We start from the raw sequence: 22,198 nt of genomic DNA on the forward strand, positions 1-22,198 counted from the left end.
ATTCGTTGTGGAGGTCCAGAGGTCCATTCTTAACCTGAAACTGTTCTTAACCTGAAGCACCACTTTAGCTAATGGGGCCTCCTGCTGTTGCGCCACCACTGCGCAATTTCTGTTCTCATCCTGAAACAAAGTTCTTAACCCGAGGTACTATTTCTGGGTTAGCGGAGTCTGTAACCTGAAGCGTCTGTAACCCGAGGTACCACTGTATCTCCCTTTTGTTTCTGAGCCCTGCCAGCTGCCGTTGAACTTGATTTCACTGTCATGGGGTTCTACTCCGTATTGATCCAGAGTAGATTCCAACGTATAGCTAGTGGAGTCAAAACTTAAACACGTTGTAGGATTCCCAAAAGCAGACCAGAGGCGAAGAATATTTCAACCAGCAGAGATTTACTGCTACTGAAGGCAGATGAGCAGAATGGTCACAAATCCAGTACATTCAGGATTGGCCCTGCCCATAAGAAATCCAGTTGCAGCAGACTTAACTTAAACTTACAATAAAGGTAAAGGGGCCCCTGACCATTAGGTCCAGTCATGGCCGACTCTGGGGTTGCGGCGCTCATCTCGCTTTATTGGCCGAGGGAGCCGGCGTACAGCTTTCAGGTCATGTGGCCAGCAGGACTAAGCCTCTTCTGGCAAACCAGAGCAGGGCACGGAAACGCCGTTTACCTTCGCGCCGGAGCGGTACCTATTTATCTCCTTGCACTTTGACGTGCTCTGGAACTGCTAGGTGGGCAGGAGCAGGGACCGAGCAACGGGAGCTCACCCCCGTCGCGGGGATTCGAACCGCCGACCTTCTGATTGGCAAGCCCTGGGCTCTGTGGTTTAACCCACAGCACCACCTGCGTCCCCTAAAACTTACAATAACTTATAATAAGTCTAAAACCTAACACTACGTACAGAACACCACACCGGAAGGAAGAGAGATAAAGAGAAAGTGAAAACAAGACTCCTTCTGGCCCTACAGTGGTACCTCAGGTTACATACGCTTCAGGTTACAGACTCCGCTAACCCAGAAATAGCACTTCGGGTTAAGAACTTTGCTTCAGGATAAGAACAGAAATCGTGCTTCGGCGGCACGGCAGCAGCAGGAGGCCCCATTAGCTCAAGTGGTGCTTCAGGTTAAGAACAGTTTCAGGTTAAGAACGGACCTCTGGAACGAATTAAGTACTTAAGCCGAGGTACCATTGTACTTTTATAGTCAGCATGACCTTGTCAGAAGAGATAAGAGAACCACTTTAAGCCAGCTGCTGTATTCAGCTTCTCGGAAGGAATAACCCAAACAACATGAACCTCCTGTTTGTTTCTTTCACACAGAGAAGCTTTCGGAACCCTCTGGAATTAATTAGAATAGGAAAGATCTCTACGCATCAGATAAATACTTCCTTTACTATGAAATGCAAATTGACAGTCACAAGGGCCCAGAAAAATCAGTGGTGCTTAGTTTCCAAACAGGTTGTTGAGATAGCACCCGTGGGTCTCCCGCCAGAGGGTGCTGTTGTTGTTTTTTGCTTACTGGGTTTTACAAATTCAGCAGGCTGGGAGAGAGGCTTGCATTTTGTTGTCCACAACCTTGTGTGAGTCGTGCAAAAATGTGGCATATGTGAGGACACTCTCTCTCACACATACATACACACACACACACACACACACACACAAACACACACAGTGGCGATCACACACAGGGCCCCCCGGACGTTTGACGGTCTATTGACCCTGTGCCTCCACTGTGATTGCTTTTTCCGCTGCCACCACCCCGTATCTCACAGGGACACACGGAGTCCAGTCAGTTGTTAACATAAACAAATAATCAAGTTTATTTTTAAATGCAGGAACAACCTTATGGTTTCAGTTAGTTTTTCTTGACAGTTTCTTAACCTTAGTTCCTAACAACTTCAAACTGATTATTCCCAACTATCTATCTGACTCCACCTAACAATTCCTCTCACTCTCTCACAATACGACTCTACCAACCCACACCTAAACCTCCCTCTTCCTTCTTCAACTCCCAAACCTCAACTCTCAACTCCCAAACCTCAACCGACTTTCAAAACCTCCCACTCTAACTTTTATTCCCCCCTTGCATTCTCACTGGCCAATCACATCACACCCATTTTAACCCTTTCCTTATGACCCATCCTAGGAGGCAAACGCCACACACACACACACACACACACACACACACACACAAAAACCAATCCCATTCCTGAGTAGTCAAAGTTGCAGCTGTCAAGAGCAGGTCAGCAATAAATCACACGGAGTAAGTGAAGTTCACTGTTTCTGTTAGGAGAAACAAGTTGCTTTCCACTGCCAGGCCTAGTGAGCGCAGCAACTCTTCCTGGCAGGTCTTGCTCCTGTGAGACTGAAGGTTGCTGCCTTCCCGCAGCTGCCTAAGTCTCCTACCTTCCAGGGTCCTTGCAAAGCAATCTGAGACTATGCCAATGTGTCTGCCTCTACTTCTCCCTCTTCATACCTCTTCTGGTCCTGGGAGACCACAGGAGGCATGACCAGAATCCCTTGCGGGTTCCCCCGCTGGTTCCTCCCACCGTTCCTCTGCATCCCACCAGTCCAAGGCAACAGATGAGCATTGTTTTTGGCTCTCCACACTTGAGAGATTAAGCGCTGTGCTCCTCCCACCCAGGAATCGGCTACGACTTCAAGCGCCCCCTGTCTCAACTCCGGGAACTGCACCTCCGACGCTACAACCTCCGCAGGTCCGCCCTGGAGTTCTTCTTCATCGACCAGGCAAACTACTTCCTCAACTTCAAGAAAAAGGTAATGGCAGACGGGTACCTCTTCCTCCTCATCTTTTGATCTGCTAGTGGTAAAGGTAAAGGGACCCCTGACCATTAGGTCCAGTCGTGACCGACTCTGGGGTTTTGCCGCTCATCTCGCTTTATTGGCCGAGGGAGCCGGCGTACAGCTTCCGGGTCATGTGGCCAGCATGACTAAGCCGCTTCTGGCAAACCAGAGCAAGCGCACTGAAACGCCGTTTACCTTCCCGCCGGAGTGGTACCTATTTATCTACTTCCGCTTTGACGTGCTTTTGAACTGCTAGGTTGGCAGGAGCAGGGACCGAGCAATGGGAGCTCAAGCCTTCGTGGGGATTCGAACCGCCGACCTTCTGATCGGCAAGTCCTAGGCTCTGTGGTTTAACCCACAGCGCCACCCGCATCCTAGTGGAGCACATATTACCGTATTTTTCGCCATATAGGGCGCACCGGCCCATAGGGCGCAGCTAGTTTTTTTGGGGGGGGGGGAATAATAAAGGAAAATTATTTCCCCCCCCCCCCAGGTACAGGGCTGGGGCGGGGGAAGCCTGAGCTTCCCCTGACCCCAGCCCCCAGAACAGGCTGCTATCCGCAAGCCTTGGGAGCCCGTGGGAACTCCCGCCGGGCTCCCAAGGCTTGCGGAAAGCTGCTCAGTGCGAACCGACCCCTCTCACTCTCCAGGCTTCAGCGAAAGCCTGCATTCGCCCCATAGGACACACACACATTTCCCCTTCATTTTTGGAGGGGAAAAAGTGCATCCTATAGGGTGAAAAATACAGTAATTCATTTGCAAATGCACAGCTTCTGCACACTCAGCGCCCTTCTGGGAAAGTCTTTTTTTAAAAAAAATAAAAAAATATTAGATATTTTATACTTATAAAAGAAAAACAGTAAAAGAAAAACAATAGACAAATTCAACAAACAATACATCAACAACAGAAAAATAAAGAAAAGAAAAAATACAATACAACATAAGAAAAAAAATACAAAAACACAAATCCAAATTTTTGTATCCAGATCTTTCATTAGCTTATTTCCTCGACTTCCTCGCACCTCCCTTTTTTGTATTTTGGTTCAAATTATCTGGTTCAACAAATCCTTTCCCTCTTCTTCAATTTAGTCTATAATTTATCATAACATAATTTAACTTTCAGTTTCCCAATTTAACACATTAACACTTACTGTTCATATAATTCTTAATAACCCTACTGCTAAAACCATATAACTTCATTCCAATATTCATCTAACATTCATTAATTTTACAATATTTCTATAAATATACTTTAAATTTTTTCCAATCTTCCTCCATCGACTCTTCTCCCTGGTCTCGGATTCTGCCGGTTATTTCCGCCATTTCCATATAGGGAAAGTCAGTGACTGGTTCGGCATCTGATCATAACGTCCTCCTGGTTTTTCTTCCCTCTCTCTCCCAGGTCAGGAACAAGGTTTACTCTTCCATCCTGGGCCTCCGACCTCCGAATCAGATCTATTTTGCCAGCCGCTCGCCGCAGGACTTGCTGAAAGCCTCGGGCTTGACTCAGGTGCTTAATTTAACATTGTTTTTATGATGTATGTCGGATTTGCAATTGTAAAACTTCAATTTGAAAAACCAAACAAATAAATTAATTTTCTTTAAAAAAAGAATTTACCATTCCGTCTGTTTTGCCAGATCCTTACCAAATCCACTGTTTTATTTTCACCCTCCTTTTCCAGAAATGGGTTAACAGGGAAATCTCCAACTTTGAATACCTCATGCAGCTCAACACCATCGCAGGCCGCACCTACAACGACCTCTCCCAGTATCCCGTGGTAAGCATCCCAGGGCGAACCTTCTCCCTTGAGCCTCAGGTGTTGCTTAAGACAGTTTCCTCTCCTTCTCCCACCCTCCCTGCAAACGCTGGATCCCGCCATAGCTGTCAAGCGTCCCTTATTTGGCGGGACAGTCCCTTATCCTAGCGCCATGTCCCGCTGCTGTCCCTTATTGATGACGTCCCTTAAATTTCCCAGGTTTCAAAGGAAGCAGCTCCTCTCCCTCCCTCCCTGCCGGCCAGGGAGGAGGGAGGCTCCAACTGTGTTGCTTAGCTGCGTTGCTCACCCAATAAGGAGTCTAAGAACGACTGGGGGGTGGAGCTTGCATGCCTTGTGCTGATCAAATCGGCCGCATTGCCTGGGGACTAGCCTTTGCTCAGCGCTTCCCAGCGGAGAGGTGACAGTGGTTTTCCTTGCTGCATCCCCTTTGCCGGGTTGCTGCGCTGTGGGAACCACCGCTTGAGGCTTCGTTTAGCTGCTGGCTGGGCTTTCTGCCTTTGGCCTGGAGGGGCTCAGAAGTTGAACATACCTGTGGGCAGAAAATCCCTTATTTTGGCTGCTGATCCCTTATTTTCGAGGCTGCTGGCCCCTTCTTTTCAAATCTGTAAGTTGACAGCTATGGATCCCGCAAGCAGGCAAAACCAGAGGCTCTCCTTTCTCTCCTCCCCTCAAGTTCCCGTGGATCCTGCAGGATTACGTCTCGGAGACGCTGGATCTCAACAACCCGGCTGTGTTCCGGGATCTCTCCAAGCCCATCGGAGTCGCCAATGAGAGGCACGCCAAGGATGTCAAAGAGAAGTGAGTACAGAGTTTTCTCGTCGGCGTTGCAGCCTTCCGGGGACGGACGCGGCTGGGAAGGCAGGAAGCATCTCGGTGGGAGGAAAGGCCGGAGACCTCTTTCCCTTGAGACAACATGGGAGTTGTAGTCCAAAGCCACTTAGAGGGCAAGAGACCGCTCTAGGCTTTTGCTTCTCTGCAGTCCGCCTCTCCTCCCGACGGTCTCTTTAGCCTTTCCCTTCCCTAATAGCACTACCTTTGCATCAGTTTGTACACTCTCCCAACTCTGCCAACCCCAGCAAATTGCAGGAGGGGCAGGATCGCAGCTGGGGGGAAAGAGGGATGCTTTAACTCTTTCCCCCTCACTATGGTCCATATAGAAAGTGCTTTCTGTTGGGATACTGCCAGGGAGACAAAGTCCATCTCGACTCCACATCGTCTCCGGACGTCCATTGATCTCCCGTAGACACGCAGTAACAGCAATTAGCGACAAGAGCTCTAGAAATAGCTTGCCACATTCCAGAACCGATGCACGCTCTATCAGCTGATAATGCATAGCGGAAGATGCACCCAGGAGAGCATTATTTACAAGTTTATTTCTGCATTGGTCAGAACAAAGAAAAACATGACTGCCTGCTTCAGAGTCTCCGGCAGAGAGAGAGAGAAACGAAAGCAAAGACACAACATAAACTTTCCTGTGAAACAGGAAAATACGCAGGCTGTGACACAAACATCCTGCTCCCTTTTAAGGTGGAACGGAAATATCCTAACACTTTCATCTCAACATTCAAGATAATAATAATACAGTGGTACTTTGGTTCTCAAACTTAATCCGTTCTGGAAGTCCGTTCCAAAACCAAAGCGTTCCAAAACCAAGGCGTGCTTTCCCAAAGAAAGCAATGCAAAACGGATTAATCCGTTCCAGACATTTAAAAACAACCCCTAAAACATCAATTTAACATGACTTTTACTATCTTAATGAGACCATGGATCCTTAAAATGAAAGCAATAAACAATGCACTGCAGTCACACAATCCATCAGTAGCTGAACTGGGTTCCACACAGTCACAGAAACAAAACAGAAAGAGCCGCAAAAACAAAAAAAAGGCAAAATAAATAGCAAAAACAGGCAGACCTCAGCGTAATGCTCAAAATGGAGCATGGGTGGCACGCAAAACGGAAGCATAAGACTCAAAACGGAAGTGTGGCATCAAAATGGAGCACATTTGACTTCTGAAAAAAGTTTGCAAACCAGAACACTTACTTCTGGGTTTGCAGTGTTTGGATTCCAAGTTGTTTGAGTACCAAGGCGTTTGAAAACCAAGGTTCCACTGTAGCAGCAGCAGCAATAGTAGTAGTAGTAATATCCCACCCACGTGGCTGGGTTTCCCCAGCCACTCTGGGCAGCTCCCAACAGAACATTAAAAACACGGTAAAAGATCAAACATTAAAAACTTCCCTAAACAGAGCTGCCTTCAGATGTCTTCTGAAAGTCAGATAGGTGTTTATTTCCTTGACCTCTGATGGGAGGGCGTTCCACACAGCGGGTACCACCACTGAGAAGGCCCTCTGCCTGGTTCCCTGTAACTTGGCTTCTTGCAGTGAGGGAACTGCCAGAAGGCCCTCGGAGCTGGACCTCAGTGTCTGGGCAGAACGATGGGCGTGGAGACGCTCCTTCAGATATACTGGACCGAGGCCGTTTAGGGCTTTAAATGTCAGCACCAACACTTTGCATTGTGCTCAGAAACGTACTGGGAGCCAATGTAGATCTTTCAGGACTGGGGTTATACTGTTTTGGAAAGGGGACTAGGAAAGGGGAATTTCTCAAAGCAGAAAAGCAGTGACCGAATTGTGCTAAATCGCATGTGGCATTTCGGAACCACCATTGGCGAAAATGCTTCTCGGTGTGTTTGTGACTGGGGAGTTATTGCCTTGCTTTCCTTCTGTTTTGCATTTTGTGTTCCTGTGTTGTACCTTTACGATGTGAACCGTCCCATGACCTTTGGATGAATGGCAGTATACAGTTGTTGTTGCTGGTCCTGAATGGGCTAACTGTGCCTCTGAAGGACCAGGTGCGCAGCCTGGGAATCATTTTGGACTCACAGCTGTCCATGGAGGCACAGGCCAATTCTGTATGCAGGGCAGCTGTCTGCCAACTCCATCTGGTACGCAGGCTGAGACCCTACCTGCCCGCAGACTGTCTCGCCAGAGTGGTGCATGCCCTAGTTATCTCCCTCTTGGACTACTGCAATGCGCCCTACGTGGGGCTACCTTTGAAGGTGACCCGGAAACTACAACTAATCCAGAATGCGGCAGCTAGACTGGTGACTGGGAGTGGCCTACATTGGCTCCCAGTACGTTTCCGAGCACAATTCAAAGTGTTGGTGCTGACCTTTAAAGCCCTAAACGGCCTCGGCCCAGTAGACCTGAAGGAGCGTCTCCACCTCCATCGTTCTGCCCGGACACTGAGGTCCAGCGCCGGGGGCCTTCTAGCGGTTCCCTCCCTGCGAGAAGCAAAGCTACAGGGAACCAGGCAGAGGGCCTTCTCGGTGGTGGCACCCTCCCTGTGGAATGCTCTCCCATCAGATGTCAAAGCGATTAACAACTACTTGACATTCAGAAGACATCTTAAGGCAGCCCTGTTCAGGGAAGTTTTTAATGTGTGACATTTTAGTGTATTTTTGGTCTTTGTGGAAGCCGCCCAGAGTGGCTGGGGAAACCCAGCCAGATGGGCGGGGTACAAATAATAAATTGTTGTTGTTGTTGTTCTGTCTGCCATCTGGGAGTCACTGCACAGACTTGAGTTCTGCTCTTTCCGGCTTTGCCATTCCGCCCGCAGGTACGAGAGCTTTGAGGATCCCACCGGCATGATTGACAAGTTCCACTACGGCACCCACTACTCCAACGCGGCCGGCGTTATGCACTACCTGATTCGCACGGAGCCTTTCACTACTCTGCATATCCAGTTGCAAAGCGGGAGGTGAGTGAGAGCAAGACGGCCGCGGAAAAGAAGGCTTCTCCCTCTCTGCTCCTCCAGTAAACACAGACATGATGGGCGAGGCCTTCCTTGCCATTTGCTCATTTCCCTTCTCGTCATATGGGCACTTAGTGTCATGGAATTCTACTCAATATTGATCCACAGCAGAACTCCGACGTATGGTTGTTGTTGTTGTTGTTGTTTAGTCGTGTCCGACTCTTCGTGACTCCCTGGACCAGAGCACGCCAGGCACTCCTGTCTTCCACTGCCTCCCGCAGTTTGGTCAAACTCATGCTGGTAGCTTTGAGAACACTGTCCAACCATCTCGTCCTCTGTCGCCCCCTTCTCCTTGTCCCCTCCATCTTTCCCAGCATCAGGGTCTTTTCCAGGGAGTCTTCTCTTCTCATGAGGTGGCCAAAGTATTGAAGACTCAGCTTCAGGATCTGTCCTTCCAGTGAGCACTCAGGGCAGATTTCCTTAAGAATGGAGAGGTTGACGTATGGTTAGCAGAGTAAAAACTTAAACACATTGCAGGATTCCCCCGAAATAGACCAGAGGCTATTTCATCCAGCAGAGCTTTACTGCTACTGAAGGCAAATGAGGATAACGGTCACAAATCCAATACATTTAGAGTTGGCCCTGTCCATAAGAAATTCAGTTGCAGCAGACTTAACTTAAACTTGCAATAACTTATAATAAGTCTAAACCTTAGCACTATGCATGCTATGTACAGAACACCACACCAGAAGGAAAAGCGAAAACTTCTCGCCTTACTTTTATAATCAGCATGACCTTGACTGAAAGATAACAGAAGCAGTTTAAGGCAGCTGTGCAGTGGTACCTAAGGACACGGGTGGCGCTGTGGCCTAAACCACAGAGCCTAGGACTTGCCAATCAGAAGGTCGGCGGTTCGAATCCCTGTGACAGGGTGAGCTCCCGTTGCTCGGTCCCTGCTCCTGCCCACCTAGCAGTTCGAAAGCACATCAAAGTGCAAGTAGATAAATAGGTAGCACTCCAGCAGGAAGGTAAACGGCGTTTCCGTGCGCTGCTCTGGTTCGCCAGAAGCGGCTTAGTCATGCTGGCCACATGACCCGGAAGCTGTACGCCGGCTCCCTCGGCCAGTAAAGCGAGATGAGCGCCACAACCTCAGAGTCAGCCACGACTGGACCTAATGGTCAGGGGTCCCTTTACCATTACCTTTACAGTGGTACCTTGGGTTACAGACGCTTCAGGTTACAGATGCTTCAGGTTACAGACTCCGCTAACCCAGAAATAGTACATCGGGTTAAGAACTTTGCTTCAGGATGAGAACAGAAATTGTGCGCTGGTGGCGCGGCAGCAGCGGGAGGCCCCATTAGCTCAAGTGGTACCTCAGTTTAAGAACAGTTTCAGGTTAAGAACAGACCTCCAGAATGAATTAAGTTCTTAATCCGAGGTACCACTGTACTCAGCTTCTCTGAAGGTATAACCCAAACACCATGAAGCTTCTGGTTCTTTCTTTCACACAGAGAGGCTTCCAGAGCTCTCTTGAATTAAGTAGAATTAAGATCTCTACACATCAGTTCAGTAATTTTCTGCACTAGGAAATGCAAACTCACGCTTTGGGCATTACTGCGTAGGAACCAGGAATGTGCCTCTCTGCCCATTTTGACAAGGCAGTGGTGGCTGCCGACTTGGGACGGCTTTAGCGGAGAGGGTCGGACAAATTCCAACGCTACAGCCTTGCGGTTGAGTCTCCTCTCACTCTTACGCCGGCAGGTTTGACTGCTCCGACCGCCAGTTTCACTCCGTCCCCGCCGCCTGGCAAGCGCGCATGGAAAACCCCGTGGACGTGAAGGAGCTGATCCCGGAATTCTTCTACTTTACGGACTTCCTGGAGAACCAAAACAGTAAGCGTTCCTTTCCTGGGCTGGTTCAGATTCCTAGGCCATCTGGGCTGCCGGTTCTGCTGGCTGACAAGGACCAGGCAGATTCCGCAGAGGAGTTCACCTACAGGAAATACTGTATTTTTCGCCCTATAGGGCGCACCGGCCCATAGGGCGCACCTAGGTTTTTTTTTGGGGGGGGGGGATAAAGAAAAAAAATATTTCCCCCCCAGGCTTCCCCTGACCCCAGCCCCCAGAACAGGCTGCTTTCCGCAAGCCTTGGGAGCCCGGCGGGAAGTCGCGCCGGGCTCCCAAGGCTTGCGGAGAGCTGCCCAAAGCCTGGGGGGCGCTCCCCGGGTTTCAGGCTGCAGGCTGCTGTCTGCAAGCCTTGGGAGCCCAGCGGGAACTCCTGCCGGGCTCCCAAGGCTTGCGGATAGCTTCCGCACCAACCCCTCTCGCTCTCCAGGCTTCAGCGAAAGCCTGCATTCGCCCCATAGGACGCACACACATTTCCCCTTCATTTTTGGAGGGGAAAAAGTGCGTCCTATAGAGCGAAAAATACAGTAAGTCATCATTTTCTTGCGGCCAAGTATTTGGAGAGGCCTTGTATCCAAACATGGAGTTGGAAGATTCCAAGTTCAGTCCCTGTAATAGCCAGTCAGGGCCGGGTCAGGCGTCTCTTATCCTCAGTTTAACATTGGGATCTGGCTGGGAAAGCTGCAAAATGAGGTCTTTTCAGAGTTTGCCGAAGGGAAGAGAGAAGGATACTCCTTGCCCCAAAGCTGGTGAGGATGCTTCAAAACCGTCCATCCCTGCCTTGGTCTGCAAATCTGGCCTAGATATTCACCTTTAAGTGGGTTAAACAGAGATCAAGGGGAGACTTCAGGGACCGCCAGTAAGATGCGTAACTTTATAGTAACGAGTCATAGAATCATAGAGTTGGAAGAGACCACAAGGGCCATCAAGCCCAACCCCCTGCCAAGCAGGAAACACCATCAGAGCACTCCTGACATATGGTTGTCAAGCCTCTGCTTAAAGACCTCCAAAGAAGGAGACTCCACCACACTCCTTGGCAGCAAATTCCACTGTCAAACAGCTCTTACTGTCAGGAAGTTCTTCCTAATGTTTAGGTGGAATCTTCTTTCTTGTAGTTTGGATCCATTGCTCCGTGTCCGCTTCTCTGGAGCAGCAGAAAACAACCTTTCTCCCTCCTCTATGTGACATCCTTTTATATATTTGAACATGGCTATCATATCACCCCTTCACCTCCTCTTCTCCAGGCTAAACATGCCCAGCTCCCTTAGCCGTTCCTCATAAGGCATCGTTTCCAGGCCTTTGACCATTTGGGTTGCCCTCCTCTGGACTCGTTCCAGTTTGTCAGTGTCCTTCTTGAACTGTGGTGCCCAGAGGTTGATCTTGAACTGTGGAGTCCCATAGGTTGATCATGCCATGTGTAAGTTGCTGGTCCTTGACTCAGGAAATCGGAAGTGTGGTTTGCAAAAGGGGAGCTAAGGTGGGGGGTTTTGGGGGGGGGAGAGATAGCTGGTTTTGGCTGCCTGCTGCATTCTCCCCCATTTTCCCTCCCTGTAGGCTTTGATCTAGGCTCTCTGCAGATGTCGAATGAGAAAGTGGGAGACGTCGTCCTTCCCAGATGGGCCAAATCCCCAGAAGATTTCATCCACAAGCACCGTAAAGCCCTGGTAAGAGAGCCAGTGTGGTGTAGTGGTTAAGAGCGGTAGTCTCGTAATCTGGGGAACCGGGTTCGCTTCCCTGCTCCTCCACATGCAGCTGCTGGGTGACCTTGGGCCAGTCACACTTCTCTGAAGTCTCTCAGCCCCACTCACCTCACAGAGTGTTTGCTGTGGGGGAGGAAGGGAAAGGAGAATGTTAGCCGCTTTGAGACTCCTTCGGGTAGTGATAAAGCAGGGTATCAAATCTAAACTCCTCTTCTTCTTCTTCTTCTTCTTCTTCTTCTTCTGGTAAGAGGAGGAATGCGCCACATTGCACAGGCAGGCAGGGCAATGGAGAGAGAGAAAGATTTTATTGGTATAAATAATAATAAAAAGGTAAAGGGAACCCTGACCATTAGGTCCAATCGTGACCGAGTCTGGGGTTGCGGCGCTCATCTCGGTTTATTGGCCGAGGGAGCCGGCGTACAGCTTCCAGGTCATGTGGCCAGCATGACTGAGCCGCTTCTGGCAAACCAGAGCAGCACACTGAAACGCCGTTTACCTTCCCGCCGGAGCGGTACCTATTTATCTACTTGCACTTTGACGTGCTTTCAAACTGCTAGGTTGGCAGGAGCAGGGACCGAGCAACGGGAGCTCACCCCGTCGCGGGGATTCGAACCGCCGACCTTCTGATCAGCAAGTCCTAGGCTCTGTGGTTTAACCCACAGCGCCACCCACATCCATTATTATAAATAATAATAATACCCTCCTTTTCCTTTAGTTTTAACTAAGCCCAAATGCTTTAATTGCTGAGGGCAAGGTGCTAAAAGTCGAGGGCTGTTCTGTACCTTTTTTTCTGAGGCCATTTCATTCTGGCTGTAGTTAGGGAAATAAATTACGCAACATGCCCTTTTCCAAACAGTGAGCAACGCACTTTTATTAAATTCCTTCTTTTCAGTCTCACACAAAGGACACCTCGACCTCTTAGTGATATGTAAATGCATTTTAAAATTTAAAAATCCGCTGAAACTGATCAGTAAAATGACCTGACTTGTGGGGGCGAGGCCCTGCTTTTTCCCTCGTGAAGTGGGTCTACCTGCATTGGGCTTTGCAAAACAAACAAAAAAGATGCAGAAAATTTAAATGAAAATAATAATAATAAATAATTTTTTATTTATACCCTGCCCTTCCCGGTTTAAAAACGGACTCAGGGCAGCTAACAGCAAATATAAAACATTGATTAAAACGCAACTTAAAAACAGCATAAAATACAACATAAAATGCAGCATCAATATCAATAAAAATCCAAAAATTCAGGTGTCATTTTGGGTGGGAAATGTTTACTTGCCGTGTCTCTGCATTTCAGTTACAATGGTACCTTGGTTTTCAAACAGAATGCGTTCCAGGAGTCCGTTCGACTCCCGGGACCGTTCGAAAACCAAAGCGCGGCTTCCGATTGGCTGCAGGAGCGTCCCACAGCAGCCAATCAGAAGCCGTGCTGGATGTTCGGCTTCCAAAAATCATTCGAAAACCGGAACGCTCACTTCCGTGTTTCGATCGTTCGGGAGCCGATTTGTTTGGAAGGCGTTCGGCTTCCAAGTTCGCCGGTATTTGTCTCTGAGCAGATTGCGCTCCAGGAAAAGCGGTGGTGTTTTTTTTTTAATGGTTGGGTGGCATGCAAACTGGCCTGTGCTGTGCTTCGATCTCATCATCATCCCCTTGTGTCAGGAGTCGGAGTACGTGTCTGCCCATCTCCACGAGTGGATTGACTTGATCTTTGGGTACAAACAGCGGGGCCCAGCTGCTGTGGAAGCGCTGAATGTCTTCTATTACTGCACGTATGAAGGTAAGGTGGGACCTTGTTGCACCTTTTTAATGATCTGCACATTTGATGATCTCCTTCTGCCGGTCCACAATAGAAGGTATCCTTTCATACTGCATCACGGTGTGGGACACTGGTTTGACATCACCTGATAGGAAGTGCCTACAGAGGGTGGTGAATACAGCACAAGATATTATGGGCTGTCCTGTGAATCCGCTGGATGAAATAGCGGAAGAACGTTGCCTCAGGAGAGTGAGGAAAATTCCCAGGGATGATTCACACCCTGGCCGGCACTTTCTTGATCTCCTGCCCTTGGGCAGAAGATATAGAAGCCGTTTTAGTTGCACCAACAGGGTAAAGAACAGCTTCTATCCGTGGGCTGTTAGGCTGCTGAAGGAAAAGATAACAGGGCAACTGACTTTGGGGTTTGGTGGGTGTGCGTCAGTAAACGAGGGGAATTAAGACTAAGAGAGCTGAGTGGGGGGTGCTCGTGTAATCTCACTGTAGACAAGTGATAATAAAGTATTTTGATTTTATTTCAATCTATTGCGTCAGGTTGGGCTAGAAGAACTCTGGGGTATTTTCTAACTCTGTGATTCTGTGTGTACGTATCGGGGTAGTACCTCAGGTGGGGCACACGTCATGCTCCTTCGAAGGTAGTCTGTCTCACCTGGGGCTCCTAGAAGCTGTCTGCATGCAACAGCAGCCACAATCCCAGGAAACGGCTTCGACTGGCTGGCTAAACCAGGTGAGGGGAGCCAATGGGGCTCAAACCCTCAGTGAGTTGGGAATTTTACCTAAATGCAAAAACAGGCTCTGGCAGATGGAGTTGATGAGACCAAGCGTGGGTCCAATGGTCAATGCGCTCTACGTGGGGCTACCTTTGAAGGTGACTCAGAAACTACAACTAATCCAGAATGCGGCAGCTAGACTGGTGACTGGGGGCAGCCGCCAAGACCACACAACACCGGTCCTGAAAGACCTACAATGGCTCCCAGTACGTTTCCGAGCACAGTTCAAAGTGTTGGTGCTGACCTTGATAGCCCTAAACGGCCTCGGCCCAGTAGACCTGAAGGAGCGTCTCCACCTCCATCGTTCTGCCCGGACACTGAGGTCCAGCTCCGAGGGCCTTCTGGAGGTTCCCTCACTGAGAGAAGTGAGGTTACAGGGAACCAGGCAGAGGGCCTTCTTGGTAGTGGCACCCGCCCTGTGGAACACCCTTCCACTAGATGTCAAGGAAATAAACAACTATCTGACTTTTAGAAGACATCTGAAGGCAGCCCTGTTTAGGGAAGTTTTTAATGTTTGAAGTTTTATTTTCTTTTTAGTGTTCTGTTGGAAGCTGCCCAGAGTGGCTGGGAAAACCCAGCCAGGTGGGCAGGGTATAAATAATAAAATTATTATTGTTGTTGTTGTTATGTACACTGGGACAACCTGGGCCAGCAGGCGGATACTGTAGACAGTTTTCACTCAGGGTCCACATATGCAAATAGGGGATTGAAAGTGACGTTCAGTGATTGGCTAAGTACAGAAAGTTGCTACTGTTGCGTTGTAGTGGAGCTCTATATAAGCAGGCTGTCTGAACCCTTCAGTTCAGTTCTGTTCTGGCTTGTGAATAAACAAGAGCTGATATGTTCACCCACAATGTAACAATTATTATTATTATTTATTCAAGAAAGCATTTTTGCATGGGCTGCAGAGGAAAGTGAGGGGCATAAAGGGCTCGTCTACCTAGGAAGGGAGCCCATCTAGGAGAAGGAAAACTCTTACCCTAAACCTCCGCTGCCTTGTGGGATATCTTCGGGAGGAGAAAAAGGCTGAGGAGCAAACCCTACTCCAACGTGGAGTGGAGTCCCTAACTGCTGCATCTTGCAGGCCACAGCTCCCCCAGTCCTGATTTACACCGCACTTTGTATGTCCCTCATGGCACCCAAAATTCATTTCAGGGGAATATTGGAATGAAGTTACACGGTTTTAGCAGAAGTGTTATTAAGAATTATATAAAAATTAATTGTTAATGCGTCAAAGTGGAAAAGTTAAACTGTGTTAGGGTAAATTATAGAACAAAAATTGAGAAAGAGGGAACGGATTTGTTGAATCAGCCAATTTGAACTAGAATACAAAAAAAGGGAGGCGCGAGGAAGTCGAGGAAACAAGCATATGAAAGATAAAGAAATGAAATTTGGACGTGTTTTTAAATGTTTTAGTTTTTTCTTGTTGTTCTGTGGTATTGTTTTTTCTTTTTCATGTATTGTCTGTTAAATTTTTATTGTTTTTTCTTTTCTTTTTTATTCTTTTTCTTTTTGTAACTATTAAACATTTAATAAATATTATTTAAAAAAACAAAAACAAAATTCATTTCAGGGGCGGTTGACCTGGATGCCATCGCCGACGAGACCCAAAGGAAGGCTCTGGAAGGCATCATCAGTAACTTTGGGCAGACCCCCTGCCAGCTGCTGAAGGTAGGAGGAGACGTCAAGGCGTCCTGCGGATTTTTGCCCAGAAGGCAACAGGGGGGACGACAACACACACCTGACCTGTAGGCAGGCGGCCATTTTGCAAGGCCCAGGTGGAAGATGACAGAAGGCAGGCAATGCCCTGGTTTGCATTTCCCTGCTTCTCTTAGGCCCACGTTGAAAATAGGGTCTATTTTTGAATTTTACATACCACTCACAACTTCTGTTTCAGATTTATTTCATTGCATGTATATCCCACATTTTTAAGGACCTCAAGGGGGTGTACAGAGTTCTGCCCACTCCCCATTTTCTTTTCTTTTTTTATAATATTTTATTGAAATTTTCACAAAATAACAAGAAAAACAAAAAAAGAGAAAAAAGAAAAAAGATAAGAAACAATTAAAAACAGTTCAATCTTTCAAAACATATCTTTCATTTGCTTGTTTCCCGGACTTCCCCACACCTCCCCTCTTTGTATTCCAATTCAATTTGTTTGTTCAGCAAATCCTTTCCCTCTTTACCTTTATCTTAATTTTGATCTTAATATATTTTAACTTTAACTTTCCATCTGTTAACATTCCATTTTTACATATTCTTTCATGACATTATTGCTAAAAACCCCTTAACCTCAATCCAACATCATTCTATCATTCATTCATTTTGCAGTGTTTCTGTAGATAATCTTTAAATTTCTTCCAATCTTCCCCCCTCCCCATTTTCACCCCACAACAACCCTGCGAAGTAGGTTAGGCTGAGAAGCCGTGAGGGGCCCAAGGTCTGAGGCAGGATTCGAACCCAGCTCTCTCCTGGGTCCTAGCCTGGCACCGACAGCAGCGCCGTACCCAATTTGCAACAGTGGAATGGAGGGGGGGGAGTGTTGGTGGTTTAATGCGCCATTGACGCCTTTTAATAGTAATATATTTAATGTATTTTTAATCTTTTGTTAGAAGCCGCCCAGAGTGGCTGGGGAAATAATTTATTATTATTATTGTTGTTGTTGTTGTTGTTATTACCCCGACCACTCTGGGCGGCTTCCAACAAAAGATTAAAAATACATTAAAACGTCATTTTGGCTGCTTGGCTTTTCCCGCATGGATACGTCTTGGCAGGTTAGCCTACAAAACGATCTGTGGAAAGTCCCCTCCTGCCTTCATCACTGTGTTTCCCACAGTGTTAACCACCTTTTCATCTCATGGGGTGTGTGGATGGTAAAGGTAAAGGGACCCCTGACCATTAGGTCCAGTCGTGGCCGACTCTGGGGTTGCAGCGCTCATCTCGCTTTATTGGCCGAGGGAGCCGGCGTACAGCTTCCGGGTCATGTGGCCAGCATGACTAAGCCGCTTCTGGCGAACCAGAGCAGTGCACGGAAACACCGTTTACCTTCCCACCGGAGCAGTACCTATTTATCTACTTGCACTTTGATGTGCTTTTGAACTGCTAGGTTGGCAGGAGCAGGGACTGAGCAACGGGAGCTCACCCCGTTGCGGGGATTCGAACCGCCGACCTTCTGATCAGCAAGTCCTAGGCCCTGTGGTTTAACCCACAGCGCCACCCGCGTCCCATGTAGATTGTACAGGACAGCAAATAGGTGGGGGCCGTAAGAAACTGAGGTTTGACACACAAAGTTAAATAGGGTGCAACATGCCAGTATCCCGTTTGAAATATCCTGCTCCCTCTCTCCTCTAGGAGCCCCATCCAGCCCGGCTCTCTGCCGAAAACGCAGCGTCCAAGAGACTCTCTCGCCTGGACACCATCCCCCCCAACGTCTTTGAGAACCTCAGTGAGCTGAAGTCCTTCTTTGCTGAAGTAAGTCTATTTCCTCCAGGGTGTGATTTTGTGTGTCCGCGTGTAGAATACTGCCACACCTCATGTCACGTCCGCTTCACGTTACATTCTTTCAGGTTATGTCCCGCGGCGACCCGGAAGTACCGGAAAGGGTTACTTCCGGGTTTCTCCACTCGCGCATGCACAGAAGCGGTGTATCGCATCCTGCGCATGCGCAAAGGCGCCACTGCGGGTTGCGTTGTTTTCATGTTGCGAATGGGCCTTTGGAATGGATCCCGTTCGCAACCAGAGGTACCACTGGCACACACAAACACACCACAGTTCAAGAAGGGCATTGACAAGTTGGAAGACGCACAAAGGGAGGGCAACCAAGATGGTCAAAGGTCTGGAAACCAAGCCTGATGAGGAACGGTCGAAGGAGCTTGGGATGCTTAGCCCGGGCAAGAAGAAGAGAAGACCGAGAGGTGATATGAGAGATATCTTCAAATATCTGAAGGGCTGTCCCGTGGAAGACGGAAGAAGCCTGTTTCCTCCTGTTCCTGGAGGGTGGGACTCGCACCAGCGACTTCCAAGTTACAAGAAAGGAGATTCGATCTCAACATCGGGAAGAATTTTCTGGTGGCAAGAGCTGTTGGGCAGGGGAACAGACCCCCACAACAAGTGGTGGGCTCTCCTTCCTCGGAGGTTTTTAAGCAGAGGTTAGGTGGCTGTGGATGCTTTAGTTTGAGATTCCTGCGTTGAAAGGGGGTTGGACTAGATGACCGTTGAGTGCCCCTCAATTGTATGATACGTATGAAAGGGCATTGCCACCCGCCTATCTCCTGCGACTCCGTTTCCTTTCCCAGAGCAAGGCTGGAGATGGGTGTGTTCCTCTTCTGTAGCTGGTGGTGGGGAATTATCACAAAGGCGGGAACCGTAACACAGCACAGATTTTGCCGAAACCAAGCGGCAAAAAGCAGTGACTCGTCTTGTCCTTTTTCAGAGCATCAGCGACGGGATCCCCCTGGTCCAGGCCGTGGTCCCCAAAAACCAAGCCCACTCCTTCATGACTCAGGGATATCCCGATATGCTGGTAGGTTCAAACTGATAATAATAATAATAATAATTTATTATTTATACCCCGCCCATCTGGCTGGGTTTCCCCAGCCACTCTGGGCGGCATCCAACCAAATATTAAAAACAATACAGCGTCAGACATTAAAAACTTCCCTAAACAGTTGTCTTTTAAAAGTAAAATAGTTTTATTGCCTCGACATCTGCTGGGAGGGCGTTCCACAGGGCGGGTGCCACCACCGAGAAGGCCCTCCGGTCAGAAAATTGATGCTTTTCTCCCAAGGACCTCCTTGCAGGGGGGTTGAACGAGATGACATTTGGGGGGTCCCCTTCCAATTCTGCAACAATTCTACAGCTCTTTGGGTGGGCATCCCCTTGTCCCAGGAAGGATGCTGCGGTTCCTGTTTGCCCTCTTCCTTCCCACCTCCCCTTCATCGCCATGAGCTACTTTCCTGCCTCTGTTATTGACTAATCTGCCCCTCCAACAACTTCTTCCAGGTCACTGTCAGTGCCAACGGGCTCCTGGGCACACACGGCTGGCTGCCCTACGACAAGAACATCTCCAACTATTTCAGCTTCACCAAAGACCCCACCGTCTCCAACGCAAAGTGAGTCTGGGCTTCGCTCCCACCTTGTCGCCCCCACCTTCGCTCCAACCTTGTTCCAGGTTCTTCAGTGCAGTATATTTATTCTGAGCTATATATACAAATGGGGGGATGCGGGTGGCGCTGTGGGTTAAACCGCTGAGCCTGGGACTTGCCGATCAGAAGGTCGGCGGTTCGAATCCCCATGACAGGGTGAGCTCCCGTTGCTCGGTCTCAGCTCCTGCCAACCTAGCAGTTCGAAAGCACGTCAAGGTGCAAGTAGATTAATAGGTACCACTACAGCGGGAAGGGAAACGGCATTTCCGTGCGCTGCTCAGGTTCGCCAGAAGCGGCTTAGTCATGCTGGCCACATGACCCGGAAGCCGTAAAGCGAGATGAGCGCCGCAGCCCCAGAGTCGGTCACAACTGGACCTAATGGTCAGGGGTCCCTTTACCTTTAATGGTATTTCAGTTCAACAATTACTTTGATAAAATACATATTTTGTTATGTTAAGGTGGCTTGAGATACCTATGAGGTCCGTAAAGTACCATATAGCATATATTCAACACACACACAAAACAGCGACAATTTGTTGTTGACAAAGGACAGCTGGACATATCAAGGGCCCCATTACCTTCAGTAGCTTAGGGCCTCATCAAACCTAAATCCGGCCCTAGTCAGGGATGTTGATGGGAGTGTAGTCTATCTAGCAACAGCCGGGGAATTTGAGAAACACTGGCCTAGGTAAAGGAGTCTTCAGTGGCGAGGTGTGCGGTTTCAGCAGGTGTTTCGATGGGTCCCTGATCCCTGCCTAAAATGCAGGCTTCGCTGCTTGGCAGGAACATCTATCTCTCTTTCTCCCTCCCTCCTGCTAGGACCCAGCGCTTTCTGTATGGACCCGTTGCTCCAGGGGTGGAGGTGTCCTCCAAGACGCTGACGGTCTCTCACGACGGGAAGCTCCTCTTCAGCGGAGGCCACTGGGACAACAGCTTGCGGGTGACGTCCCTCAGCCGAGGGAAGGTTGTGGGACACATCAACAGGCACATAGGTAGGAGGCCACGACTCGCGGGAGGAGAGACGCCCTTCTGAAAATCACGAGGAATCGAAAAACAGAGCATGCTGAACGTCTCAATGCCAGCGTATTATTTTCCTTCTTGAGTGCAAGCTCTGGCACCCTGAGAGCTGCTGCTTCCCTTTCGTTCTGTCTTCAGTCTTAAAAAGGGCATGTTTCTAGTCGTCATGGCTGCGGAGAGAAGAGAATGGAAACGACCGAGTGCTATTTCCTTCCTTTTTTGTGAATCTTCTTGCCCACGATTTAAAAACCTAAATAATTTCGAAAGCATGCCTGAGGGACTTCAAGCTTAACTAACCACTGAAAAGCTAGCATTTATGTACTAACTCTAGCAAATGCATGTTAACGGAGAAGGGAAGGAGGATTTTCAGACGAGCCGTTCTCATAATTCCAATAGTATTATTGTTCTGTTACCTCTTCCTAAAGTTTCTTTCCTGTTTTGTTCACTGAAAGTTCGAAGAGTATCATCCTCGTGAGCAGTGGGTAAACTGGTTGCTCTTCTTTGTTTCCTGTCTTTAAAGTCATCTTACTATTGCGTCCCTGACACACTCCTTTTCTGCCTGCGGGGAGTTGTCCTTGAACGCTCCTCCATTTGTACATATGTACTGTATTTTCCGGCGTATAAGACGACTGGGCGTATAAGACGACCCCCCAACTTTCCCAGTTAAAATATAGAGTTTGGGATATACTCGCCATATAAGACTACCCCTCTTCCAACGCACACCAAATAAAAATTTAAAAAACCAGTCTCCAGTCCGGCTCGAAAATCCGCTCCACTTCCCAGTAGCCGGGGGCTTCTGGGGCCAATTTTCAAGCGTATTTCTACTTCATCTAGAGAGCTTGGTGTCCTCTGATTTAATTTGCTGTTGTTTTGTCCTTTGGCGAGGAGTTGCTGCAGGAGCTGCTGCTGTAGCTGGCGTATAAGACGACCCCCGACTTTTCAGGAGATTTTCCTGGGTTAAAAAGTAGTCTTATACGCCAGGAAATACAGTATATATGTTTATCCTCTGCATGTAGATAAGGTAACTAACTGGGGACCGTTATCCGTGTGTTTCTGTTCTGGTGATCCCCTCTCCTCTCCCTGCAGACGTCGTCACATGCCTGGCCTTAGATCTGTGCGGAATCTACCTCATATCCGGGTCACGGGATACCACCTGCATGGTTTGGCAGGTCCTGCAGCAGGTAAGAGGAGGGTTGGATTGGATGACCCTTCCATCTCTATGGTTCTGAGAGATTCTGTTGATGGCCTCTTTTCTCCTCTGCCCCAGGGTGGCTTCTCCTGTGGCCTGGCACCCAAGCCCGTCCAGGTCCTCTACGGGCACGACGACGAAGTCACGTGCGTCGCCATCAGCACTGAGTTGGACATGGCCGTCTCGGGGTCCAAGGTGAGCCGCAGCGGGGTCTGTGTGTGTCTTCCGGGCTGGACGTGCCTTTTCTGGATCTCCTGTGGGAGCACCGCTTAGCAGGAACCTCATTCTTGTCTGCGGCCTCCTTCTGGTACACACGCAGCTGAACCCAGAAGATTCTGATGACAAGAGGCAGAAGGGTGTCTAGGAACC

The 22,198-nt window shown here is 48.7% G+C and overlaps 1 protein-coding gene across 5 annotated transcripts in view; it reads left to right on the forward strand.

Moving 5' to 3' along the window:
• NBEAL2 (neurobeachin like 2) overlaps positions 1-22,198 on the forward strand; it is a 209,981-nt gene that overhangs the window by 177,910 nt on the left and 9,873 nt on the right. For all 5 annotated transcript variants that reach the window (XM_083405874.1, XM_083405875.1, XM_083405877.1 and 2 more), the window contains 15 exons: positions 2,639-2,772; positions 4,202-4,309; positions 4,482-4,577; positions 5,251-5,375; positions 8,194-8,334; positions 10,090-10,220; positions 11,787-11,896; positions 13,595-13,712; positions 16,053-16,150; positions 17,831-17,950; positions 18,912-19,001; positions 19,481-19,590; positions 20,443-20,615; positions 21,727-21,821; positions 21,908-22,024. In XM_083405874.1, the coding sequence (XP_083262000.1) occupies positions 2,639-2,772; positions 4,202-4,309; positions 4,482-4,577; positions 5,251-5,375; positions 8,194-8,334; positions 10,090-10,220; positions 11,787-11,896; positions 13,595-13,712; positions 16,053-16,150; positions 17,831-17,950; positions 18,912-19,001; positions 19,481-19,590; positions 20,443-20,615; positions 21,727-21,821; positions 21,908-22,024 (1,766 nt within the window). The remainder of the gene's footprint in view (positions 1-2,638; positions 2,773-4,201; positions 4,310-4,481; positions 4,578-5,250; positions 5,376-8,193; positions 8,335-10,089; positions 10,221-11,786; positions 11,897-13,594; positions 13,713-16,052; positions 16,151-17,830; positions 17,951-18,911; positions 19,002-19,480; positions 19,591-20,442; positions 20,616-21,726; positions 21,822-21,907; positions 22,025-22,198) is intronic.

Source organism: Podarcis tiliguerta (assembly GCF_965153285.1).
Source record: "Podarcis tiliguerta genome assembly, chromosome: 12".
Classification (NCBI taxonomy): Eukaryota; Metazoa; Chordata; class Lepidosauria; order Squamata; family Lacertidae; genus Podarcis; species Podarcis tiliguerta.